The sequence below is a fragment of the Lynx canadensis genome, chromosome D1, assembly GCF_007474595.2.
Source record: "Lynx canadensis isolate LIC74 chromosome D1, mLynCan4.pri.v2, whole genome shotgun sequence".
Classification (NCBI taxonomy): domain Eukaryota; kingdom Metazoa; phylum Chordata; class Mammalia; order Carnivora; family Felidae; genus Lynx; species Lynx canadensis.
In genome coordinates, this window is record NC_044312.2 from 106,782,668 (window position 1) to 106,804,639 (window position 21,972).

At 47.7% G+C, this 21,972-nt stretch overlaps 2 protein-coding genes across 2 annotated transcripts; one reads left to right on the top strand and one right to left on the bottom strand.

Moving 5' to 3' along the window:
* Positions 1–5,240: 5,240 nt before the first annotated feature.
* On the bottom strand, positions 5,241–8,004 carry ZBTB3 (zinc finger and BTB domain containing 3). Its single transcript, XM_030333538.2, has 2 exons — positions 7,827–8,004; positions 5,241–7,531 (listed from the first exon to the last, which is right to left on the bottom strand). Exon 2 carries the CDS (start codon positions 7,478–7,480, stop codon positions 5,927–5,929), a length of 1,554 nt encoding a protein of 517 aa, XP_030189398.1. The 5' UTR covers positions 7,481–7,531; positions 7,827–8,004; the 3' UTR covers positions 5,241–5,926.
* A 9,104-nt stretch (positions 8,005–17,108) lies between these two features.
* POLR2G (RNA polymerase II subunit G) lies at positions 17,109–20,688 on the top strand. The gene is given in 9 exon segments (XM_030333955.1): positions 17,109–17,212; positions 17,346–17,455; positions 18,339–18,399; positions 18,401–18,499; positions 19,669–19,719; positions 19,824–19,889; positions 19,986–20,057; positions 20,250–20,283; positions 20,511–20,688. Coding segments are annotated over 9 exon segments (519 nt in total). The 5' UTR covers positions 17,109–17,200; the 3' UTR covers positions 20,525–20,688.
* Positions 20,689–21,972: the final 1,284 nt, after the last annotated feature.

The following is a 21,972-nucleotide window of genomic DNA, read 5'->3' on the forward strand; positions in this document are numbered from 1 at the left end:
AATAATCTTGTGAGTCTAAGGACAGAACTAACAAAAATAGAATATTTCATTCCTTTCCCAAGCTGCTTACATTTCTAAGCCTAGGTTGTTGACAAAATTATGTGATGGTTGCATGTTTGCTTTGGGCAAGTTTTGCTGATTTTCTTCTCTCTTTTTTTTTTTTTTTTTCCCCAAAGACTAAGCTATCTTCTGCATCAATGAGGAAAAAATAAAACTGATAATTCAAAAATTGTATTTTAGATCAGGCAGTATTCCTTCATTTGTATGTAGATAATGGACTGACCTATATTTTATTTCCTGAGTTTAAGGCTACTCCCTTGCAATTAAAAAAAAAAAAGCATTTAAAAATTAAAAAAAATAACAAAATAAAAACATATTTTAGGAATGTATTGCACTGATCCTTTTATTAGCACTGTTAAGAGACAAAGTGGTCAGGCTTGCATTTCATTCTTCATTTTGAAGGCCAGCTTCCAATGGAGATGTTAATGAACAGGAAAGTGGACAAAGATAGGCAGCCAGATGTGGGTGTGGAGGAGGTCTGGCAAGCCCACATGCTGAAGGAAACAGCCAGAGGGCACCTAAATGTCACTACTCAGAAGTTTCTGGAGGAGGAGGGTGCTCACCTTACCAGTCCTTAATGGATTCCATGCAGAATTTCAGGGTGTGATTGAAGAGAAAGCATTGTAGATGTGAAGGTCCATACTTTGGCACATAACGGACAGTTGAGAGCAGTGTCTCCCGAACTCCTACCCACTACATTTACAATTTTGCCAAAACCACATACTACCTATACTATTGTTTTCAATATTTTATTTAAATATATATTTTTAAAGAAAACTTGGGACAGAAGAACATGTTAATGATACCAAGGGGGTTTACTCAGCAAACTGTAGACTGTGAAACTGGGAAGACAAGTAACCCAGTTCCTTCAATAAATAAATTACAGGGAAAAGGAGAGAGGCACTTACAGATTAAAAGAGGCTTTGGGGTACCTGGTTGAGTGTCTGACTCTTGATTGTGTATCAGCTCATGATCCCAGGGTCATGAGATCAAGCCCCATGTCAGCCTCTGTACTAAGCATGGAGCCTGCTTAAGATTCTCACTCCTGGGGTGCCTGGGTGGCTCAGTCGGTTGAGTGTGGGACTCTTGATTTCAGCTCAGGTCATACTCAGTTTCTGGGATCGAGTCCCATGTAGGGCTCTGCCACTAACAGCATGCAGCCTGCTTGAGATTCTCCCACTCTCTCTGCCCCTCCCCTGCTCATGTGCACGTTCTTACACTCTCAAAATAAATAAACTTAAAAAAAAAAAAAAGATTTTCTCACTGTCCCTCTCCCCCCACTACCACTCCTGTGCGCACTTACTCTCTCTAAAATTAAAAACCAAAACAAGGCTTAAGGGGCATCTGGCTGGCTCAGTCAGAAAGGCATGTGACTCTTGATCTTGGGGTCGCGAGTTCAAGCCCCACGTTAGGTGTAGAAATTACTTAAAAATGAAAATCTTAGGTGCCTGGGTGGCTCAGTTGGTTAAGCATCCAAGTCGATTTTGGCTCAAGTCACAATTTCATGGTTCGTGAGCTGGAGCCCTGAGTCAGGCTCCGCACTGAGTATGGAGCCTGCTTGGAATTCTCTCATTCCTCTGCCCCTCGCACACACACACATTTTCTTCCTCTCAAAATAAACTGAATAAACTTGAAAAAACAAAAACAAAGAAGAAAACCCTTTAAAAAGAATATTGAAATAAATTTTTTAAAAAAGGCTTAAGAGGGGCGCCTGGGTGGCGCAGTCGGTTAAGCGTCCGACTTCAGCCAGGTCACGATCTCGCGGTCCATGAGTTCGAGCCCCGCGTCGGGCTCTGGGCTGATGGCTCAGAGCCTAGAGCCTGTTTCCGATTCTGTGTCTCCCTCTCTCTCTGCCCCTCCCCCGTTCATGCTCTGTCTCTCTCTGTCCCAAAAATAAATAAACGTTGAAAAAAAAAATTTAAAAAAGGCTTAAGAGACATCAAATAAATGTGACTCTACTTTGGATTGTGGTTTGAAAACAAAACAAAGTTTATGAGATGGGGCGCCTGACTGGCTCAGTTGTTGGAGTGTATGACTCTAGATCTCAGGGTTGTGGGTTTGAGCCCCATGTTGGGTGTAGAGATGACTTGAAGTCTTTAAATAAGTAAGTGAATAAATAAAAGGTTATGAGACAATCAGAGAAATTTGAATAAAAATTGTTGGGAGTGAGGGGTGCCTGGTCAGCTCAGTTGGTGGAATGTGTGACTCTTGATCTCGGGCTCATGAGTTCAAGCTCCATGTTGGGCATAGAGCTTACTGGGGAAAAGAATTATTGTCAGGGAGAGGAAAAAAAAAAGAATTATGGTCAGTTTTGTTGAATATGATTAATGGTATTTGGTCTTTTTTTTTTTTTTTTAAGGGTTCTTATAGAGATGCACACTGAAATTGCTTACTAATAATTGGGGAGGGGACTTAGGAACACTTGCTATCATTTGCCAAAGGAAAAAAAACCCACAAAAATAAATATATTTTACAGTAAAAATAGTACATGACCAGGTAAATCATCTTTGGAAACACTGGCTTTGGAGAAATTAAAATTGAAATCCAGGGGCACCTGGCTGGTTCGGTCGGTAGAGCCTGTGACTCTTCATCTCAGCGTTGAGTTTGAGCTCCACATTGGGCATAGAGTTTACTTAAAAACAAACAAAGTCGGGGCACCTGGGTGGCTCAGTTGGTTAAGCGTCCGACTTCAGCTCAGGTCATGATCTCACAGTCTGTGAGTTCCAGCCCCGCGTTGGGCTCTGTGCTGACAGCTCAGAGCCTGGAGCCTGCTTTGGATTCTGTGTCTCCCTCTCTCTCTGCCCCTCCCCTGCTCATGCTCTGTCTCTCTCTGTCTCAAAAATAAATAAAAATATTAAAAAAAAAAACAAAGTCAAAATCCAATGCAAAGGACTGAAATGGTGACTTTTGTGAAGCTAAGCTTGGCCAAAAATGTCCAGTGATTGAAGAGGCAATAGACGGCAAGTGAAACGATACACTTATAAAATTGCCAGTCAAGAAAAGAATTGAAATCCTAAATTAGAAATATATATCTCTAAAGCTGGAGAGCAAAGGGTGGTTGAAAACTTAAGTCAGCTTATAGCTCAAAAACAAAGAACTCCTCAGGGTGAAACTTTTAATAGGTGGGGCCTGGCCCATACCCTCCTCAAATGAGGCTGATTTGGGCTCAGTAGAAGGCAGCGTTATCCAACAACTAGGGCTGTCCGATAATAGACTAGGTTTCCTTTGGGGATGGCAAGTTCTTTTTAAAGGTTATTTAAGTAATCTCTACACCCAAGGTGGGCCTTGAACTCACAACCCAGAGATCAAGAGTTACAAGCTCTACCGATTGAGCCAGACAGGTGCCCCGAGTTCTTTTTCAAGCAGGGGTGTCACAACCGGCAAAAGGAGGATCCATTGTTGGACCAGAAGTTAGATGAGCTCACCTGTGGTTCCTTGAATCCGTGGTCGAGACCATGGAGAGGAGTGGAAATGAGAAAATTCTCTATTGGTCTCACCTCTACAGACCGGCAGAAACTGTTCCTGGCGTCCAGCAGATAAAGTGAGACAAAAGACAACTGTGGCCTTTTGTGTTGGCTGCTGCTTTGAACATCTTGCAGATTCCTAATTGCCATCGCCAATGAAAAATGCATCTCATGCTGGGAACTGAAAGCAAATACTCCCTCTTGAGGAGAATCTCACCAAGTAACAGATCCTTTTTTAGTTAGGTAGAACACATGGCTGAGATAGTAACAATGGTTTATGTTCTCAAGACTGTCTGGAGAAGGTCTGTACATTATATACACATGCAGACACAGATATTATGCCTTGCTTTTAGGAAATGATGTTCTGAGACAGCTGATTTTTTTCTCTATGTCTCTCCATATATAATCATATATGTATAATTTTTATATAATTCACATGCCATAAAAGGTACCCTTTTAAAGGCAACTCATTGTTTTCAGGCATTTTGATTTGATATTGTTTTAGGAAAGACTTTGGAAAAGGTGCTCCACTTAGAGTAACTTACGGGGTGTGCATGTAGATCTTGCATTGTTACAACAAGGAGCCGAGGTAAGAATGTATTTGCACAAATAAAATTAGCCCCCTGGAAGACAAACTAAGAAGTTGTTCCAACACAAGGAAAGTGAAAGGCATAGAATTCATCCAGCCATGAAAACGTTAAGCATCAACGTTTGCGTCCCTTAATGCCCCAGAGAAGGAGCTTTTCTTTGGCCAAACCTCCTTCTTCTAACTCAAAAACAGTAGCTTGCTCGCAAGAGCAAGTGCTGGATATGACAGACAAATCCAAAAAGAAAAGAAATTCAGAAAATTTACTCATTTTCATCTTTTCCTAAATTTTCCTTCCTGCTTTTTTGCATTCAGTTGCTTATGTGCAGAACAGAGGAGGGTTTTTCGGGAGCCCTCTTACCCCGTGGCCCTACTCTTCATACACACCGGGGTAGGCCCTTCTCTTACATTCCCAGAACTCCCAGAACCCACATCAACACCCCAGGCTCCTTATTTCTTTGCTGTCTTTACTGCCAGTAACGAACTGCCTGTGTGACCCCAGCTGAGTAATCTGACTTCTCTAGGCTGTCCTCGTGCTTTTTAGGTGAGGGAGTTGGACCAGAGGAATGATAAGATTCTCTCTCCGGAGTATCTTGCTTTTAGTTTTTCCCAAGTGCCCATCCTGTCCATACCACAGGCCCTCCACCTGCCCCACAAGCCCACCACCCTGGAGCTTCGTGCTTTCTGCCTTTCAGTTCCCCATCTTCAGAGACCTCGATTCATATTATGACACACAGGCAAGAATTTCAAGTAATGGATACAGTATTTGTTGTTGAAACAGTCAGCCAAAGACTTTCTATGTTGGAAGTAGAGGTAAAGTGGTAAGGGAGCAAAGCCAAACACTTAAGAGGACAAAAGAGAAAACTAGCTCTTGGTTAACTGTCTTCAACCATGTTCTAACTCAGCGCCGTGTGCATGGCATTTGAAGCCATGACTCAAATTCTGCTTGCCCCTTAACTTGCCCTGTGACCTTGAACAAGTTAACTTTGATTTTTGAGTCTCAAGTCGGGGAGCCTGGGTGGCTCAGTCAATTAAGCGTCCAACTTCTGCTCAGGGCATGATCTCGTGGTCCATGAGTTCGAGCCCCACATTGGGCTCTGTGCTGACAGTTCTGAGCCTAGAGCCTCCTTCAGATTTGTGTCTCCCTCTCTCTCTGTCCCTCCCCCCCCCCAAAATAGACAAATATTGAGTCCCAAGTGTCCTTGTCTGTGCAAGAAGGGAGGCGGGGGAGGGGGTGCTAACACCTCGTAAAATTGTTGACAACTGAGTATTTTTATGAAGTCCTCAATACAGCCCAGGACACAGGAGCTCAACTACAATAACCCATCATCCTGTAAGAGTCCCTAATTAGCACACTTCTCCTAAGTCAAGTCTATGTTGTCCTTTGCGCATCTCACTTTTTCCCCCATAAGCATCCTGACTCCTACCCCAGGTACAGATATCAGATTCCTAAAAGATCCACAGGAAAGTTACGAAAGAATCAGGAGGCATGCGGGTTTGGGGAATAAACCAGCCAACACCAGTTCAAAGAGATACTTTCACTGCTAGCTTTATGGTCCGGGATGCAGGGTGAGAAGTGATTACACCTCAGCAAAATTCCCAGTGCCCTTGGAGAAGGGCTCATTGAGTCGCAATGCCCCATAAAGTCCTGCTGCCTGGCTGGGGAAAGGAAAAGTGGGAGGAATCCTAAGCCCAGGGCACAACGTTCCTTCTGCTCCCTGCACAACCCACCCTTCGCAGGGGAAATGAGAGGCTTCCAACCTGTGCTGCCCCCTGATGATGGCAAGAGCAGGCCTAGCCTCAGCTCCTGCTGATGTCAGTTTTTGGGGCCAAGTACAAAATCTTTGGGTGGCCCTCCACCACCGCCGTCCTGTCTGTCTGCTGTAGGGGAGCCATGCAGGGGCTGCACCCCCAGAAGGGGGCCAGCCTCTGGATCCGGTTTGCTGCGTTTGGCCAGGTCCTCATTATGAGCCTTGCGGATGTGGCGGTATAGGTCCCCTGACTGTGTGTAGCTGCGCAGGCAGTAGCGGCACTCATAGGGTCGCTCGCGTGTGTGCACGGTGGCGTGGCGCCGGAGTGTGTAAGAACAAGAGAAGGTCTTCCCACATGTCTTGCAAGTGGGCACATCCTCCGTGAAAACTCCAAAACTTCCCGGGGTTGCTTCATACTCAGAAGGCAGGTAAAGTGGCTCATGCAGGGCCGGGGGGGCGGGCAGGGGTGAGGTCACCAGTCCTCGGTGATACTGCCCTGGACCTGGCAGCAAATGGTAGGGCAGATGAGGATCTGGGGGCAGGAAGTGGTCACTTGGTCCCACCTCCTCCAGTCCTGCCCTGGGCTCCTCAAAAGCCTCTGGCTGAGGGGGCTGTGCGCCAAACAGGGCTCCTCCAGGAGGGAAGAACCCCTCAGGACCCTGAGGCGTTTCCTCTGACACGTCGGGCTCCTCATCCGAAATCACAATAGCTTCCACTTTCACCTGGACCAGCTCAGCTTCGGCTGGTGCTGGAGCCTGGGATGGAGCTGGGGCTGGGGCTGGGGTTGGGGCTGGAGCTGGAGGATAGAAGCCTTGCAATGGCGCTCCAGCACCCCTTGGTTCCACCATCCTCAGACTCTCGGTACCCACATCAAGGGGAGCCAGCGGCTCCACTGAAACTGCTGGAAGGCCAGAAGAGAAGTAGTTTGCAGGAATGGTCTCTGTGGAGCTACTAGGGCTGGCAAGGGAGACATCAGCCACTGGTGGAGGGGGGGGGCGTAGATGTGGCAGGTCAACCTCCACGCCAGGCTGTGTCGTGTCTGCCCCACCGGACACTGGTGGCTCATCTGGAGGACAGACAGTTGGTGAGGGAGCTGCAGGGCCCTTCCATTCCCCTTTGCCCCAGTGGCCTGATGTCTCAGCAGACGCCAGTGAAGGCTGGGGGCCGCGGGAGGAGTTGGACAAAAACTCCAAACTAGGGGGCTGTGAGTTGGTTTCCTCCTCCTTCTTGGTACTGTCTGCCTCTGCCAGGGCCCGGGCTTGCAGCCGCCGCTTACACACTTTAACGATGTCATTCATGTGCAAGTAGCTGGCAGCTGCCAGCACATCCTCCACGGGGGTATCCCCCCTCAGGGCCAGCTGGCCAGCATACATAAAATCCAGAAGCAGCCCAAAGGCTGGGGCTGTGACAATCTCATTGTGGATGCACACCAGATCCCTCTTGTCCAGTTCCCGCTCCTTGTAGAAAAGCTGGAAGAATGGGCTGCAGGAGGCCAGCACAGCCCGATGGGCCAAGAAATGGGTGCTACCCACCATTACGGTGCAGTCACAAAGGAAACCCTGGGACCGCTGCTCTCGGAGGCTCTGCAGCAGCTGCTGGCTGTGTTCTGGGAACTCCATAGCACCCCACGGATGGAAAAGGACCCTAGAAAGGTCCCCACCAGTGGCTCCCTGGGAAGAAAGGACAGTAAGTTAGGGCAGGTAACCTCCCCAGCAACCTTAACGTCAATCCTGAGCTATCACTTGCCACTCCAAAGCCTCTGGCAACACCGTCCTGACCCCAAGACGCCCGCTGGAATCGCTACCCTTGTTTCTCCTAGGTCACACCCGGGGGGGGGGGGGGGGGGGGTCTCCTTTTAGCTCCGCCCCCTCGGCCCAACCTTAGCAGCAGGCCCCGCCCCCGTTCGCAAAGGCACCGCCCCGGAAGTCCCGCCCCCTAACCAGCCTCCGCTTCCTCGATGCCCACCCGGCGGCTTCCAGCAGCTCCTCCAACTAGGAGTCTCTTTTGCTTCCAGGCCTTCCCGGGAGATGCCTCCACGCCCCACTCCAGGAACTCCCCTGAGCCTCTCTGTCTCTCGCATTCCAGGAGCTAAGAAGTCCTAGGGTGGGAACTAGCAGAGAAAGCTGATCCTTCACCCACCAGCGAGCAGCCACCGGCGAACTCCGCCCCTTCCCACCTTCTCAGTTTTAATTGGCTCAAATTTGCCTTCCCTCGGCACGGATTGGCTCATTGTCCACTGACCATCCCCCCGCTCTGACTGGCGTCTGCAAGTGGGTGCTGGTGGCCGTTGCTCAGGCAGCTAGGCTCAGGATTGGTTGGCGCTCCTGTCCTAAACTTTTCCTCTTCGTCCCGCCTTCTTTGCCTCAGAGACCTCTTGATTGGCTGAGCTTCTCCCATCTACCTGAGGCAACAGGAGGGCGGGGACCGGCTCCATGGAGATGAGCGCGACGCCCTCTGGGCGGGGCGCGAGGCCCGACACCCCGCTGAGTGTTGTGCTCAGGGCAATGGGGAAAGGGAGAACCAAGGAGCTGGTGTAGTACCCAGGGGGCCTGCCTCCTGACCGGGCTCTGCCATAACGGTGGGCATTAGCTACGTCTCTCCGAACTGCAGGTGTCTCTTGAAAGTCCCTTCTTCCCTCAAAAAAATGATAAGATGCCTTTTTGCTCCACTACCCCCAATCTGATGGTTCCAGGCTCCTGGCTCAGTAATGATGGTGTCTGAGAACTGGCAGCTGCACCAATGCTTTCGTAAGATCCTTAGCCTGATCTCTAGTCAAGTTACAATTAAGAGTAATTAGGTTGCCTTTCTCTGTGTCTGGAGCAGCCTGGGAGGTGCTGATGGAAGGGAGGGAGTGGGCTCAAGGCCTTAAATTTTCCAGTACAGAAGAAAAGAGTGTGGTTAGTTTTGTTTTGTTTTGTTTTGTTTTGGTTTGGTTTGGTTTGGTTAAGTAGGCTCTATGCCCCACGTAGGGCCTGAACTCAGGACACTGAGATCCAGAGTCGCATGCTCCACCAACTGAGCCAACCAGTTGTCCCCAAAGCGTGATTACTTCTGAAGAAATTTTTTGAGGGTACTTAGGCAACCAGAAGAAAGCGCTATAGGTTGGGAGGCAATGATACCTGCCTCTTCTCTGACTAGGGCAATGTGTTTACAGGGTTACCATGGTCACCACCACACTAAGCGTCTTTGTTCTGTAGCTAAGCCCTCCAATGAGACAGAACCAGAATTAGGGACATTCATCAACCTTTCATCCTTGTACTAAAGACCTGTGGGCCATTCTGGCCTCAGCTTGAGACCCCATCTTTTCAAGATACCCTTCCAAGCCATACAATATTGTATAGGAATTAAAACTAACATGAGCAACATTTTCATTTTATAAAAAATATCTATATTTTCAAAACCCAAAACATGCAGTAATAATAGTAACATTGTTTTATATTTTCCCAATTTTCTTTAATGTCTTGTAGACAGATGGATTCTCACATCTGCTTGTGTTTTCAAGCTATTATGAGATATTGTTTTGATTATGTGAAGAAAATTTGACCTCACACAAGTATGAATGCATGGAATTTCCATTGCCCGTGGTGAGGAGTTTGTATCTTATTCTGAGTGTAACGGGAAGCCATTGATGAGTTTTAAGCAGAGGAGTGTTCTGATATTCTAGTTTTCATTTATTTTCTTTCTTTTTTTCATTTCTTTTCTTTTTTTTTTTTTTTTTTAAATAGGCTTCACACCCAGCACAGAGCCCAATGAGGGGCTTGAACCCACTACCGTTAGATCAAGATCTGAGCTGAGATAAAGAGTCAAATGCTCGGGGCACCTGGATGACTCAGTTGGTTGGACGTCTGACCTTGGCTCAGGTCATGCTCTTGCACTCCGTGAGTTTGAGCCCCAAGTCAGGGTCTGTGCTGACAGCTCCGAGCCTGGAGCCTGCTTCAGATTCTGTGTCTCCCTCTCTCTCTGCCCCTCCCCCACTCATGCCCTCTCTCTCTCTCTCTCTCTCTCTCTCTCTCTCTCTCTCTCCTTCAAAAATAAATAAACATTAAAAAAATTTTTTTAAAGTCAAATGCTTAATCAACCAAGCCACCCAGGTGCCCCATGATTCTAGTTTTTAGAGGCTTATCCTGGCTATTCTGTGAAGTAGGGGATCAAAGTAGGAGCAGGGAGGAAGATGTGGAAATGGTCCCATAGGTGATGATGATGGTGCCCTGACAAAGGTAGTGGTGGTGTAGAAATGCTGGGTCAACAGATTTTGCTAAAATGAGGGTAGGAAATTAAGGACAAGTAAAAAAGGAATGGGGGCACCTGGGTGACTCAGTCAGTTAAGTTTTGGACTCTTGATTTCGGCTCAGGTCGTGATCTCATGGTCGTGGGATCAAGTCCCCAGCTGAGCCCTTCATTGAGCCCCGCGTTGGGCTCCACACTGGGCATGGAGCCTACTTAAGATTTTCTTTCTCCCTCTCCCTCTGACTCTCTCCCCTGTTCACACACTCTGAAAGGAAGGAAGGAAGGAAGGAAGGAAGGAAGGAAGGAAGGAAGGAAGAAAGAAAAAGGAGACAAGGATAGCCAGAATTTTGGCATGAGCAATAGTGTGGTTGACAGAACCATTTGCCTAGAGGAGAGAGAGACAATGGGAAACCGAGAGTTCTGCTTCCTCTTAGCCAGTTAGACTTGTGAGCCTGAAGATCAGGGGTAATTTTGGGTCTGGAGATACATGTTTGGAATATCATCAACATACAGATGTTATTTATTTTTTTTTTAAATTGTTTTTTCAACGTTTATTTATTTTTGGGACAGAGAGAGACAGAGCATGAACGGGGGAGGGGCAGAGAGAGAGGGAGACACAGAATCAGAAACAGGCTCCAGGCTCTGAGCCATCAGCCCAGAGCCCGACGCGGGGCTCGAACTCACGGACCGCGAGATCGTGACCTGGCTGAAGTCGGACGCTCAACCGACTGCGCCACCCAGGCGCCCCTACAGATGTTATTTAAAACCAAAGGACTAAAGGGATTATCCCTTGTATAGTAGAGGACTGGTAGAGTTACTAAGCAGTAAAGAACATAGGCTGGGAAGCTTAAGCAATCCTGTTTCTACAGGTTCAGAAGAGATCAAACTGAAGGTGAGTCAGAGTTTGGGCACAAAGACTGAATGCTTGCCACACTGGGGTATTGCCATGCATACTGGACCTAGATTTTCTTAAATTTTTTTTCTTAAGTAAGATATGCCTGGGGTGCCTGGGTAGCTGAGTCAGTTAAACATCTGATTCTTGATCTCAGCTCAGGTCTTGATCTCAGGGTTGTGGCACAGAAGGAAGAGCCCAGAACCTGGAAGAGGGGCAGCTGGGATGGATGATCCTTGCTTAGAGATTGCCCTCCAGCAGGACCTGGGTCTTGTGTTTGTTTTTAGGAAACAGGTGACAGACATCATCATCTCTAAAAAGAGATAGCAAAAGGTAACTGAAATAATCCTCCAATAGACTTTCTTTGTATGCCAAATCTCAATACAGCTGATTGTTCTCCATTGCTGTTTCTATTCTAGCTTATTTCTGATCTTGAAGCTTTAGAAGTAAAGGGATCAGGGCTTGGGGAAAATTTATCATGGCCAACCCATGCCTGGGGAGCTCAGAGAGATAGGAATAGGTTCATTGTGAGATGAGGTTCAATCAACCCATATTTTAAAACTCCAGTATTTGCAGAGTGCCATTTGGTGCTAGAGACTTCCTCACTGATGCAACATAGATATGTACATGGGTGCAGGGACAGACCAGGCACAGCCACTCATTGCTGACGAAATCCAAAGGCAGATAAACTTGTGGTAGGGAAACCAACATCTGGGAAGTCAGTGGATTAGCATCTCAAAGGCTATCTCCAAAGCAAGGAAAACATTCCCATGTTTTTAAGAGGAGAATTCAGGGCAAAGGTGGGTGGGTGGGTAGGCAGTGAAGATCAAGTCTTGGAGTCAGTCATGGGCGGGGTTTTGCTTGCTTGGGACACTACTTATTGCTTGAGGGGGGTAATTTTGGAGTCCTTCAAGGGATGCTTTGCCTTCAGGGTCTTTCCCTAGAGCCCAGAGACAAGCTGGCATGAAAAAGCCAACTGGAAAGTTTGAGGTCAAAATGGAGGCAGCCAATGCCATCTTTTATGGGTTCTAAGAAGGGGAGTGACATGATTAGACTTGCTTTTTGAATACATCACTGTGGACAAATAAGCACATAAAAAGATGCTGAACATCTTTAGTCATTAGGGAAATAGAAATTAAAACCACAGTGAGATACTACCACACAGTTACTAGAATAGCTAAATAAACAAAGCCTATTGACAATACCAAATGCTGGTGAGGATATCAGAGCAACTGGAATTCTTATACCTGCTTATGCAATTATGATTTAATATTTTACCATACCACACAGACACAATACGTCAAGAGCAATGATAATAGTAAACTGTGGTGAAATAATGAGGAAGAAGAGATGAGTTGTTGTTTTTTTTAAGATTCTATTTTTTTAATTTAATTTTTTAAAGTAATCTGTATACCCAATGTGGGGCTCAAACACGCAACCCTGCGATCAAGTATCTATTTCTTTTCTTTTCTTTTTTTTTTTTTACATTTATTTATTTATTTTTGAGAGACAGAGCACAAGTGGTGGATGGGCAGAGAGAGAAGGAGACACAGAATCCCAAGCAGGCTCTAGGTTCCGAGCTGTCAGCACAGAGCCCGATGCGGGGCTCGAACTCACAAACCGCGAGATCATGACCTGAGCCAAAGTCAGACGCTCAATCGACTGAGCCACCCAGGCGCCCCAGTATCTATTTATTTTTAAAGAGGGTTAGGACCTCAACACCTGGGGTGGCTCAGTTGGTTAAGCATCCGACTCTGACTCAGGTCATGATCTCACAGTTTATGAGTTCAAGCTTGGAGCCAGCTTCAGATTCTGTGTCTCCCTCTCTCTCTCTCTGCCCCTCCGCCAGCTCACACTCTGTCTCTCTCTCTCTCTGAAAAATAAACATTAAAAAAATAAATAAATAAAGAGGGTGAGGACCTTTTTTAAAGAAAAGTTTTTATTTAGGGGTGCCTGGGTGTCTCAGTTGGTTGAGTGTCTGACTTTTGATCTCAGCTCAGGTCATTGATGAAGTTTTGGGGTGATGGGGGTTCATGGGGTCTGGAGCCGATGACCAAGAAAGAATTCTTGAAGATGTCTTTGGTGCAAAAACGGTGATGTTATTAAAGCACGGGGGACAGGACCTGTGGGCAGGAAGAGGTGCACTGTAAGTGTCGGGGTGGGGAGGATCTTTTAAGGAGTTGGGGGAGATAAAGTCCAGAGGGAGTTTCCAAGGAGATTTCACATACTAAAGACTTACTGAAGGCCTAGCTACTGTCAAGCTAACGTTGTTTTTCTTTCTGGTAAAGCATTAATAGTAAGCATTAACATTAAGACAGTAGGGAGTTCCTAGACTTTAGGCTGTTGATGGGATTGCCTTTTTCTGGTAAACTGGTGAAGACTCTTATCCAGTTTAACCATTTGTTTTTGTCCTTTCCTGTTTGGGGGTAGTTGGGAGTGTCCAAGGAATATCACCCATATCCCATGAGGAGGTGGGGGGGGGGTGCTGTTAGCCTGCATTTTGTCCTCAGCTTGCCCCACGCTCCTTTATCAGTCATGATCTCACAGTTCATGAGTTCGAGCCCCATATCCAGCTCCACACTGTCAGCGAGGAGCCTGCTTGGGATTCTCTCCCTCCCACCCCCGTCCCTCCCCTACGTACTCTGTTTCTAAAAAGTAAATAAATAAACTTAAAAATTAAAAAAAAAGTTTCTATTTATTTGGAGAGAGAGTACAAAGTGAGAGAGGGGCAGGAAGAGAGGGGAGGGGAGAGAGAGAGAGAGAGAGAGGGAGAGGGAGAGAGAATCCCAAGCAGGCTCCACACCAATGCACAGTTTGAACTCACAAATCTCAAGATCATGACCTAAGCCGAAGTCGGATGCTTACCCCACTGAGCCATCCAAGTGCCCCTAGTTTTAAGTATCTGTTAAGAATTCTGACTCTGATTACAATGTGTTGCCCCCCACCCCAGCACACACACACACATATCAAGTAATTCTCAGACACGGGCTGAGTGTCCTACAACTCAATTTAATTCTGAATCAATCTACTTGGCAATAGTATCGGGTTCCACAGGTTAACAGCTCAGTCTTGTAAGAGTGCTCCCTCTCCCCTGCCCCCAACTTTAGATGCCAATTGAAAGTCTAGGTTGTCACGTATGCTTCTCATCTACTAGCTATAGATTGGAGGTTATAAAGAACCCTTTGGTGCAGGTGGGTTGGAGAGATGCTGGCCCTTGTCCCAACTAGTTGAAAAGTGAATCTCGCAGACAGCAGAGAGTGAGCAAAGTGATAGGGTTTATTGAGGGAAAGTACAAAGCTCTCAGGAATGAGAGGGATGCCGACTGGGTTGCTGGGTATGATTTTTGTCTCTGACTTTTTATTGGGACTTTATCAGGAACTAGATAACAGTTTGTGAGACTCTATTCATGACACCTAGCATGGGCAGATCTGGAATGCTTTTATCCCTTTTTCCCCCAAACCTGCACACAGCTATAGCATCCCATCCGCATATGCAACCAGGGCACTGTGGACACCACCAGGAGTAGGAGGGCCAAGGGCCACTATGGTGAGCCTTGAAGTCTAGGGCGGGGGTCCCTTGGTGGAGCCCTCCCAGCTGCAATCAGCCTCTCTTAGGGTCCCTCATCTGGCCGTGCCTACTGTTAACTCTTTCCCTACTCACCTTTTTGGGTTTGGTTACTTTGCTAGAGTGATTCACAGAACTCAAAGACACATTTCACTTACTAGATTACTGGTTTATTATAAAAGGATGTATCACTCAGGAACAGCTAGGTGAAAAAGCTGCACAGGGCAAGGTATGGAAAAGGTATGGGACTTCTATACTCTCTCTTAGAGTGCTACCTTCCCCATATCTCCAGGTGTTCACCAACCCAGAAGCTCTCAGAAACCCATCCTTTTCGGTTTTTAGGAGGCTTCATTATGCGCGCGCGCACACACACACACACACACACACACACACACTGGATTAAATCATTGGCCATAGGCCGAAGATTCAACCTCCAGTCCCTCTTCCTTCCCTGGAGGTCAGGGGGTTGAGAGTTCCAACCCTCCAATCACGAGATTGGGTACCCCAGCAACCAGCCCCCTGTTATGAGGTGATTTTCAAATATCACCTCATTAACATAAACTTGGGTGTGATTGAAAAGGGTTTGTTATGAATATGGAGACACCTTCATCGCTCTTACCCTTTAGGAAAAGGGTTTTAGGAGCTCTGCGCCAGGAACAGAGAAGACCACCTATGTTTTTCTTATTAGAAGTTACAGTATGACAGCTACCTTTGTTTTTTTTCTAACTTTTTAAAAAGTTCATTTTGAGAGAGAGAGCACATGAGCATGAGTGGGGGAGGGGGCAGATAGGGAGAGAGAAAGAATCCTAAGCAGGCTTCCCACTGTGGGTGTGGAGCCCGATGTGGGGCTCAAACCCATGAACCCTGAGATCATGACCTGAGCCAAAATCAAGAATCAGATGCTGAACAGACTGAGCCACCCAGGCGTGCCATGTTTTCTTTTCTAACTTTTTATTTGAACAATGTCAAACACACAAAAGTAGTAAGAAAAATATAAGAAACCACTCTAACCCATCATCTGGCTTCAACAGTTATCAATATATTGCCAAACTTGTTTCATCTATACCTCTGCCTTTGTTTCTTTTTTTAGTATAATTCAGTTGATTGTATGTTATCATAATAAACATCATTAATTTTTTTCACTAAATGTTTAATAAAGGCTGTCTTTAAAAACTGGCTTGCAAGTTTTCTGAAATATTAACAGTTGGCACCTGGCTGGCTCAGGCGGTAAAGCATGGGACTCAACCTTGGGGTTGTAAGTTCCAGCCCCATGTTGGGTATAGAGATTACTTAAAAAAAAAAAAAAAAAAAAAAAAAAGCTCTTGCAGCTGTTTCCAGCACACCACTGTCCTTAGGGGAGGCTGGCTAGAAAATAGGAGAGAGGAGGAAGTCAGGACTGCTGAGGCCCATTCATATGCTTCCTTGCCTGACCATGGTCAATGGGATCTGCATGGAGTCTAAGTGGCTGACTGGTGGGTTCAGCCATTCTAGGAAATGGGCAGAGTCAATGGGAACTGATGTGTGACAGCTCCGAGGAAGCAGGATGTCCTTATTCTTGCAGGACGGTAGGTCAGGCTCTCTTATTTACAACATACTAAAACTTATTCAGGCAGCAGGGAGTTTGCTCAAGGAAGGCCCCAAGGACTGTCGTGGATCTAGAGTCAACTGCTGAGCCTTTCTCATGGGTCTGTGGCTCATGGTTTCTGCTTCTTAATGTATGGACCTTTTATCAGTCAGGGTCTCCACAGGGAACAGATTGCATGCTCACTCTGGCTAATTGAGGTGAGTTTAATAAAGGGACTGTCTACAAAAATGTGGGTAGAGTTGAAGGAACACACAGGGGCTCACCGGTTCTCTAAGCCGCGCGCGCGCGCGCGCGTGTGTGTGTGTGTGTGTGTGTGTGTGTGCGCGCGCGCGCGTGTTGGAAGGAATGGGGAAATGGGAAGGAGGAGTGCAGTTATCTGTTTTCTCACACCTGGAGGGAGCGCTGCCTTCTGGGCTCTGATTTTGGCTGCTTCATCTCCAAACTACCTGCCGGCATGGGGTGGGTGTTCCCCTCCGTTAATGTTTGGTGAACGAATGGCTGCGTGAAAATCTGGAAAGCCCGAATATGAAAGTCTTGGGGTCAGACATCCTGAATTTGAATCCTGGCCGTGAGTGACCCTGAAGTGACCTCAACCTTCTGAGCCTGGAACCTCATCTGTCAACGGGGACAATAAATCTTGCTTGGTGGGGTTGCTGTAGAGATTAAATGAGATGAGAACAGCTAGTTACTATGCTTACTATGTGAAAACAGTCTTCAAAAATTTGCTATACGAATGCACTCTGCTAAAACGCTTTATTTATGTTATCTTTTATTAGCTAATTAATTCCGTTTATAAGAGTTTACTGGGCACCCATTCTGGGCCAGACACTTGCTTTACCGGAGTACGGCTGTTCGACCGCCGGTGGGCGGGGAGGAGGGGGCGGGGCCTCGCGGATTTCCCGCCCACGACAGCGATGCCCAATTGGGTCCGCGGAGAGGGCAGAGTCCCGCCCACTTCGCTGGGGCAGGCCCGGAAGCAGAGTTGCTGCGGCTGTGTGTTTCCGGTTGGTCCAGAGGCGCAGCCGTCCCGGCGGGAGTGGATTCGGCTGCTGTCCCGTCCGCCGTGGGAAGATGTTCTACCACGTGAGCAGAGCACGGGGTGGCGGCGAGGGCAGGGTCGAGAGGAGGAGCGAAACGTGGCGCCGGGACGAAAGGTTGCTCCTCACCCCGGGTCGCTGCCGCGCCTTTTTTGGTCTCCATCCCGTTTTCCCTGCAGATCTCCCTGGAGCACGAGATCCTGTTGCACCCGCGCTACTTCGGCCCCAACCTGCTCAACACGGTAAAGCAGAAGCTCTTCACCGAGGTGGAGGGGACCTGCACCGGCAAGTGAGTGCTGCGCCCTCCGTGCCACCTGATCTGAGGCGCGTGTGGCGCCCGAGGCTTGCAACCTCTCCCCGGGTCCTACTCATCCTGCGAGGACCTGCCACCTACCCTGGGGAACCCTCTCACCCACTCAGGCACCCCAGGCAGTCAGTTGCTTCCTTGCTTTGGGTTCCCACGGCGCCCTCTGCAAAGCTGGATCATGAGACTTCCTCACTTCAGCTGAGATTCTTCACTCATTTACTCCGCAAACGTTTCTAAAGCTTCTGCCGTCTGCCAGGTTGTGTGTTGGGCTCTGGGAACAATGCAGTGAACGAGATAGAATCAAGCCAGCTCTCTTGGAGCTCACAGCCTAATCATTGTTCCTGTGTCTGTTCTCCTGTGGTTCTGCTGGTTTTCTTTCTCCCACACGACCAGGGACCTGGCCTGGCACGTCTCTGGGCTCTGCACATAAGGGCCTCTCACACAGTGATGAATGGGCTGGGATGAGCCCAGGGCTATGGAGTATTTGGCCTCTCTCATCAGAATAACCACATGCAAGTTCCTGAGCCTCATCTTGTCCCTATAGAATCAAGACTGGGGACAGGCCTGGGAATGTGTGTTTTAAGAAGTTCCTCTTAGGTGATTCTAAGGCATCCCGACGATTGAGGTCTCTTGGCTCAAGGATGTCAGCCTTCTTGGACACTTATTGTGAAATTATTAGGAGAGCAGTGTTTGGCATTTTGAATACTGATCAGTATCCTGTCTTCTCTTAGTCATTAAGTTCTGGGGTCGGGGTGTCCTCTACTTCCCTTTGTGCTCTTCTCCAACCCCCAGGCTCACTGACTTGTTGCAGATGGTTTTAGAGGCTCTTACACACACGGTGCCTTTCTTTTTCCCATGCTTGTAGGTATGGCTTTGTGATTGCTGTCACCACCATTGACAATATTGGTGCTGGTGTGATCCAGCCTGGGCCGAGGCTTTGTCCTTTATCCAGTTAAGTACAAGGCCATTGTGTTCCGGCCCTTTAAAGGGGAGGTCGTGGATGCTGTTGTCACTCAAGTCAACAAGGTGAGACTATACATAGCGGAGGCAGTTGGGTGGCCGCTCCGAAGATGAGAGATGGGTTCCAACTCCTCTTGCTAACTCTGTGACCTTGGCTGAGTCAGTCTGTGCTTCAGTTGCCTCACCTGTTAAATGGTACAGTAATCTTGTGCTGTCTCCGTCCGGGTCATGTAAGTCAGCCCGAGTAGTCAACAATAGCACAGCCTCCATTCGTGGAGTACTTACTGTGGGCCAGGTAATGTGCAAAACCTCACGATGACTGTGGTGGGTGCTTTTATCCATTTTTATTTTCTTTCTTTATTTATTTCAAATGTTTAATTTTGAGAGAGAAGGGGGAGGGGCAGGGCAATGGAGACAGGATCCAAAGCAGGCTCCATGCTGACAGTGCAGAGCCCGATGTGGAGCTCAAACCCATGAGCCACAAGATGATGACCAGAGACGAAGTCAAGAGTTGGATGCTTAACCTACTCTACTGAGCCACCCACGTGCCCCATCCCTTTTTATAGAACCTTAAGCTTGGAGAAGTTAAGTCTACTGGCCAAGGTCATGTGGTCAACAAGTGTTCAAATTGTGGACTGACAAGTCCCAGGCCTTGGCTCTTTACCACATTGTTTGCTTAACTTCAAAAGAAAGCTTGAGGGCCGCGTGGGTGGCCCAGTTAAGCGTCTGACTCTTGATTTCAGCTCAGGTCATGATCTCAGGGTTCATAGTTTAAGCCTGGTGTTGGGCTGTGTGCTGACAGTACGGAGCCTGCTTGGGATTCTCTCTCTATCCCTCCTTCCCTTTCTCCCTCTCTCAAAATAAATAAATAAATAAAATTAAAGGGAGCGCGCCTGGGTGGCTCAGTCAGTTAAGCATCTCACATTGGCTCAGGTCATGATCTCACTGTTTGTGAGTCTTGCATCAGGTGAACTTGAGCCCTGCTTCGTGTGAACCCCGCCTAACCCCCCGCCCCGTCTCCCTCTCTGTCTCTGCCCTTTGCTCACTTGTGCCTTCTCATAAAAATGATATGAAGATAAATAAAGTGAAAGCTTAACAGAAGAGAGACCAGAAAACAAATGATACAATCCAGAGTGGTTTCAGGACGTGAAGAATATTAGGAATCAGACAAAGGTGAGGAGCTTAGAAGACGTGGGGGGGTAAAAGAAAAAGCAACATCACTCATTGCCTTTTAGGTTGGACTCTTCACAGAAATTGGACCTATGTCCTGCTTCATCTCTCGGCATGTAAGTCTGGGCATGCTGGGGGTGCCAAGGAGGAGAGACACCCATCATGACCATCTCCAGAAGGCACCCCTGTAAGCACTGACCTGGTCTGGCTTTCCTTTCAGTCCATCCCATCAGAGATGGAGTTTGATCCTAACTCCAACCCGCCATGTTACAAGACAATGGATGAGGTGAGGAGGGAGGAAGTCAGTGAGAGGAAGGAAGAATGAGCCCTCCAAGGGATTTCGGCGTGAGGGGTATCTGAGTATACTGTTCCTCTTCCCCAGGACATTGTGATTCAGCAGGATGATGAGATCCGCTTGAAGATCGTGGGGACCCGAGTGGACAAGAATGACATTGTGAGTCCCTTGCCTGTCTTCCTGCCTGTACCAGGCAGAGCTGGGAGCCGTTGACTTCTTACAGCTCCTGGGGATGTCGTGCTCTCTTCTGCCGGGAAGAGGGGATGGGTGGGCAGAAGGCCTGGGACTGGGCTTAGAGGATAGTTCTGTGGTTGCTAAGACTTTATGTTCTTTTCACCTTCCCTCCTGCAGTTTGCTATCGGCTCCCTGATGGACGATTACTTGGGTGAGTGCCTGATCACGCATCCGGGGCTGTTGCCTAGAGAAGGCACAGGTGTATGGGGGGGGGGGGGGGGGTGGATGTGGGACTTAATGCCCGAGTCACAGATGAAAGGAACTCTCATGCTGTCTGCTTGGAAGATGCAGGACACGTGCCCTGTGGGATGGGAAGTACATGGTAATGGCCGCCCCCAAGCTGCGAGCTTGACTGATGTGCTTTTCCTGTTCTTGCAGGGCTTGTGAGCTGAGCACCGGGTGTGCTGCTTCGTTTGGTCCTTATCTAGGAGATGTGACTGTCATGCTTCCTACGTTGTCCAGAGGCCCAGTCTGGCTGCTGTGGGGAGGCAAAGAAGGTTCCTTGTCCCCAGAGTTGCGACTCTGCAATTCTAACCATAAAAGGTCCTTGTTCTCATGGAAGTGTTAGCTCCTTTCTTCGGTCAGAACAACTCTTTTTTAGAAAAGGCTGGGGGCCAGTTGTTCACTTGCCTTTCTTTTGGTGGCCTGATGCCTCAACTAGCCTCAGCTACCCAGGGGACATGACTCACCCCTTGCAGAGAGCTAAAGTTGACCTCATTGAAGGAAGGGCACTAAAATTAGGTCTTCAGGTTGCTGCAAGTGATACTGTCATTAGAGTCACTACGAGTTCCAATCTGGTTTCAGGATATTTGGCCTTCCCGCACCCTTAAAACTAACCAAGGGTAAAGGTGGGAACTAGGGGAGAGGAGATCGTGGGTAGGGAGAGGTGAACAAGAGGACAGTGATGGCACAGACGGGGGGGGGGGGGCGGGCGGGGGGGGGGCAGGTCCCAATCCTTCCTAGGATGAGTCACAAACAACAGAAGCCTTTACTTGCTAATCAGTCACTAAACTGAACCAAAGATGTGGAAGGCTTCAAAATGTCAGGGTAACACAGCAGAACTCCATGAAATGACTATAAGATTAAACAAACATGCTACCCTCCCTCACGGTATGCTCACACTCTGCTTTTGTAATATTTGTGTGCCTTGGAATGCCCTTTCCTAGCCCGTTGGGTTGCTGCCTGCTAATCTAGCAAATCTCCGTCAATTCTTTCTTTCTTTTTTTTTTTTTTTTTTGAGTAAGCCTCACGCCCAGCGAAGAGCCCAACTTGAGGCTTGAACTCACGACCCTGAGATCAAGAGTCAGATGCTTAACTGACTGAGCCACTCAGGTGCCCCTATAATTATTATATAATGCATACAAAGCAGTGATTATCAACTAGGGTGATTTTTGCCGCCAGGGGCATGTGGCAATGACATTTTTGGTTGTGACAGCTGGGTCCTGGATGGTACCGCCTTCTAGTGGGTAGAGGCCAGGGATGCCACTAAACATCCTACAATCTATAGGATATCTCTCCCCCCTCCCCCCGCCAGCAAATGATTATCTGGTCCCAAATGTCAATCATGTCAAGGTCTAGAAACTCCGATATGAAGCAGAATAGTGGCTGAAACACTGTAAAAAAAAAAAATGGCCTTTGAATGTGGTTTCCTTCTTGCCATTAGCACTCCTGGACAGATAGAAGCTCTAACATTTGCACCTCTACAGTGGACCACAAAACATGCTGTTTTGTTACTGTCTCCTGTCTCCTTTCTATTTCTTTTTTTTTTATTTTTATTACATAATCTTACACCCAACTTGAGGCTTGAACTCCGACCCTGAGATCAAGAGTCGCGCGCTTG

Excerpts from the sequence above, each read along its gene's own strand:
- ZBTB3 (XM_030333538.2), bottom strand. The coding sequence starts at position 7,480 with ATGGAGTTCCCAGAACACAGCCAGCAGCTGCTGCAGAGCCTCCGAGAG.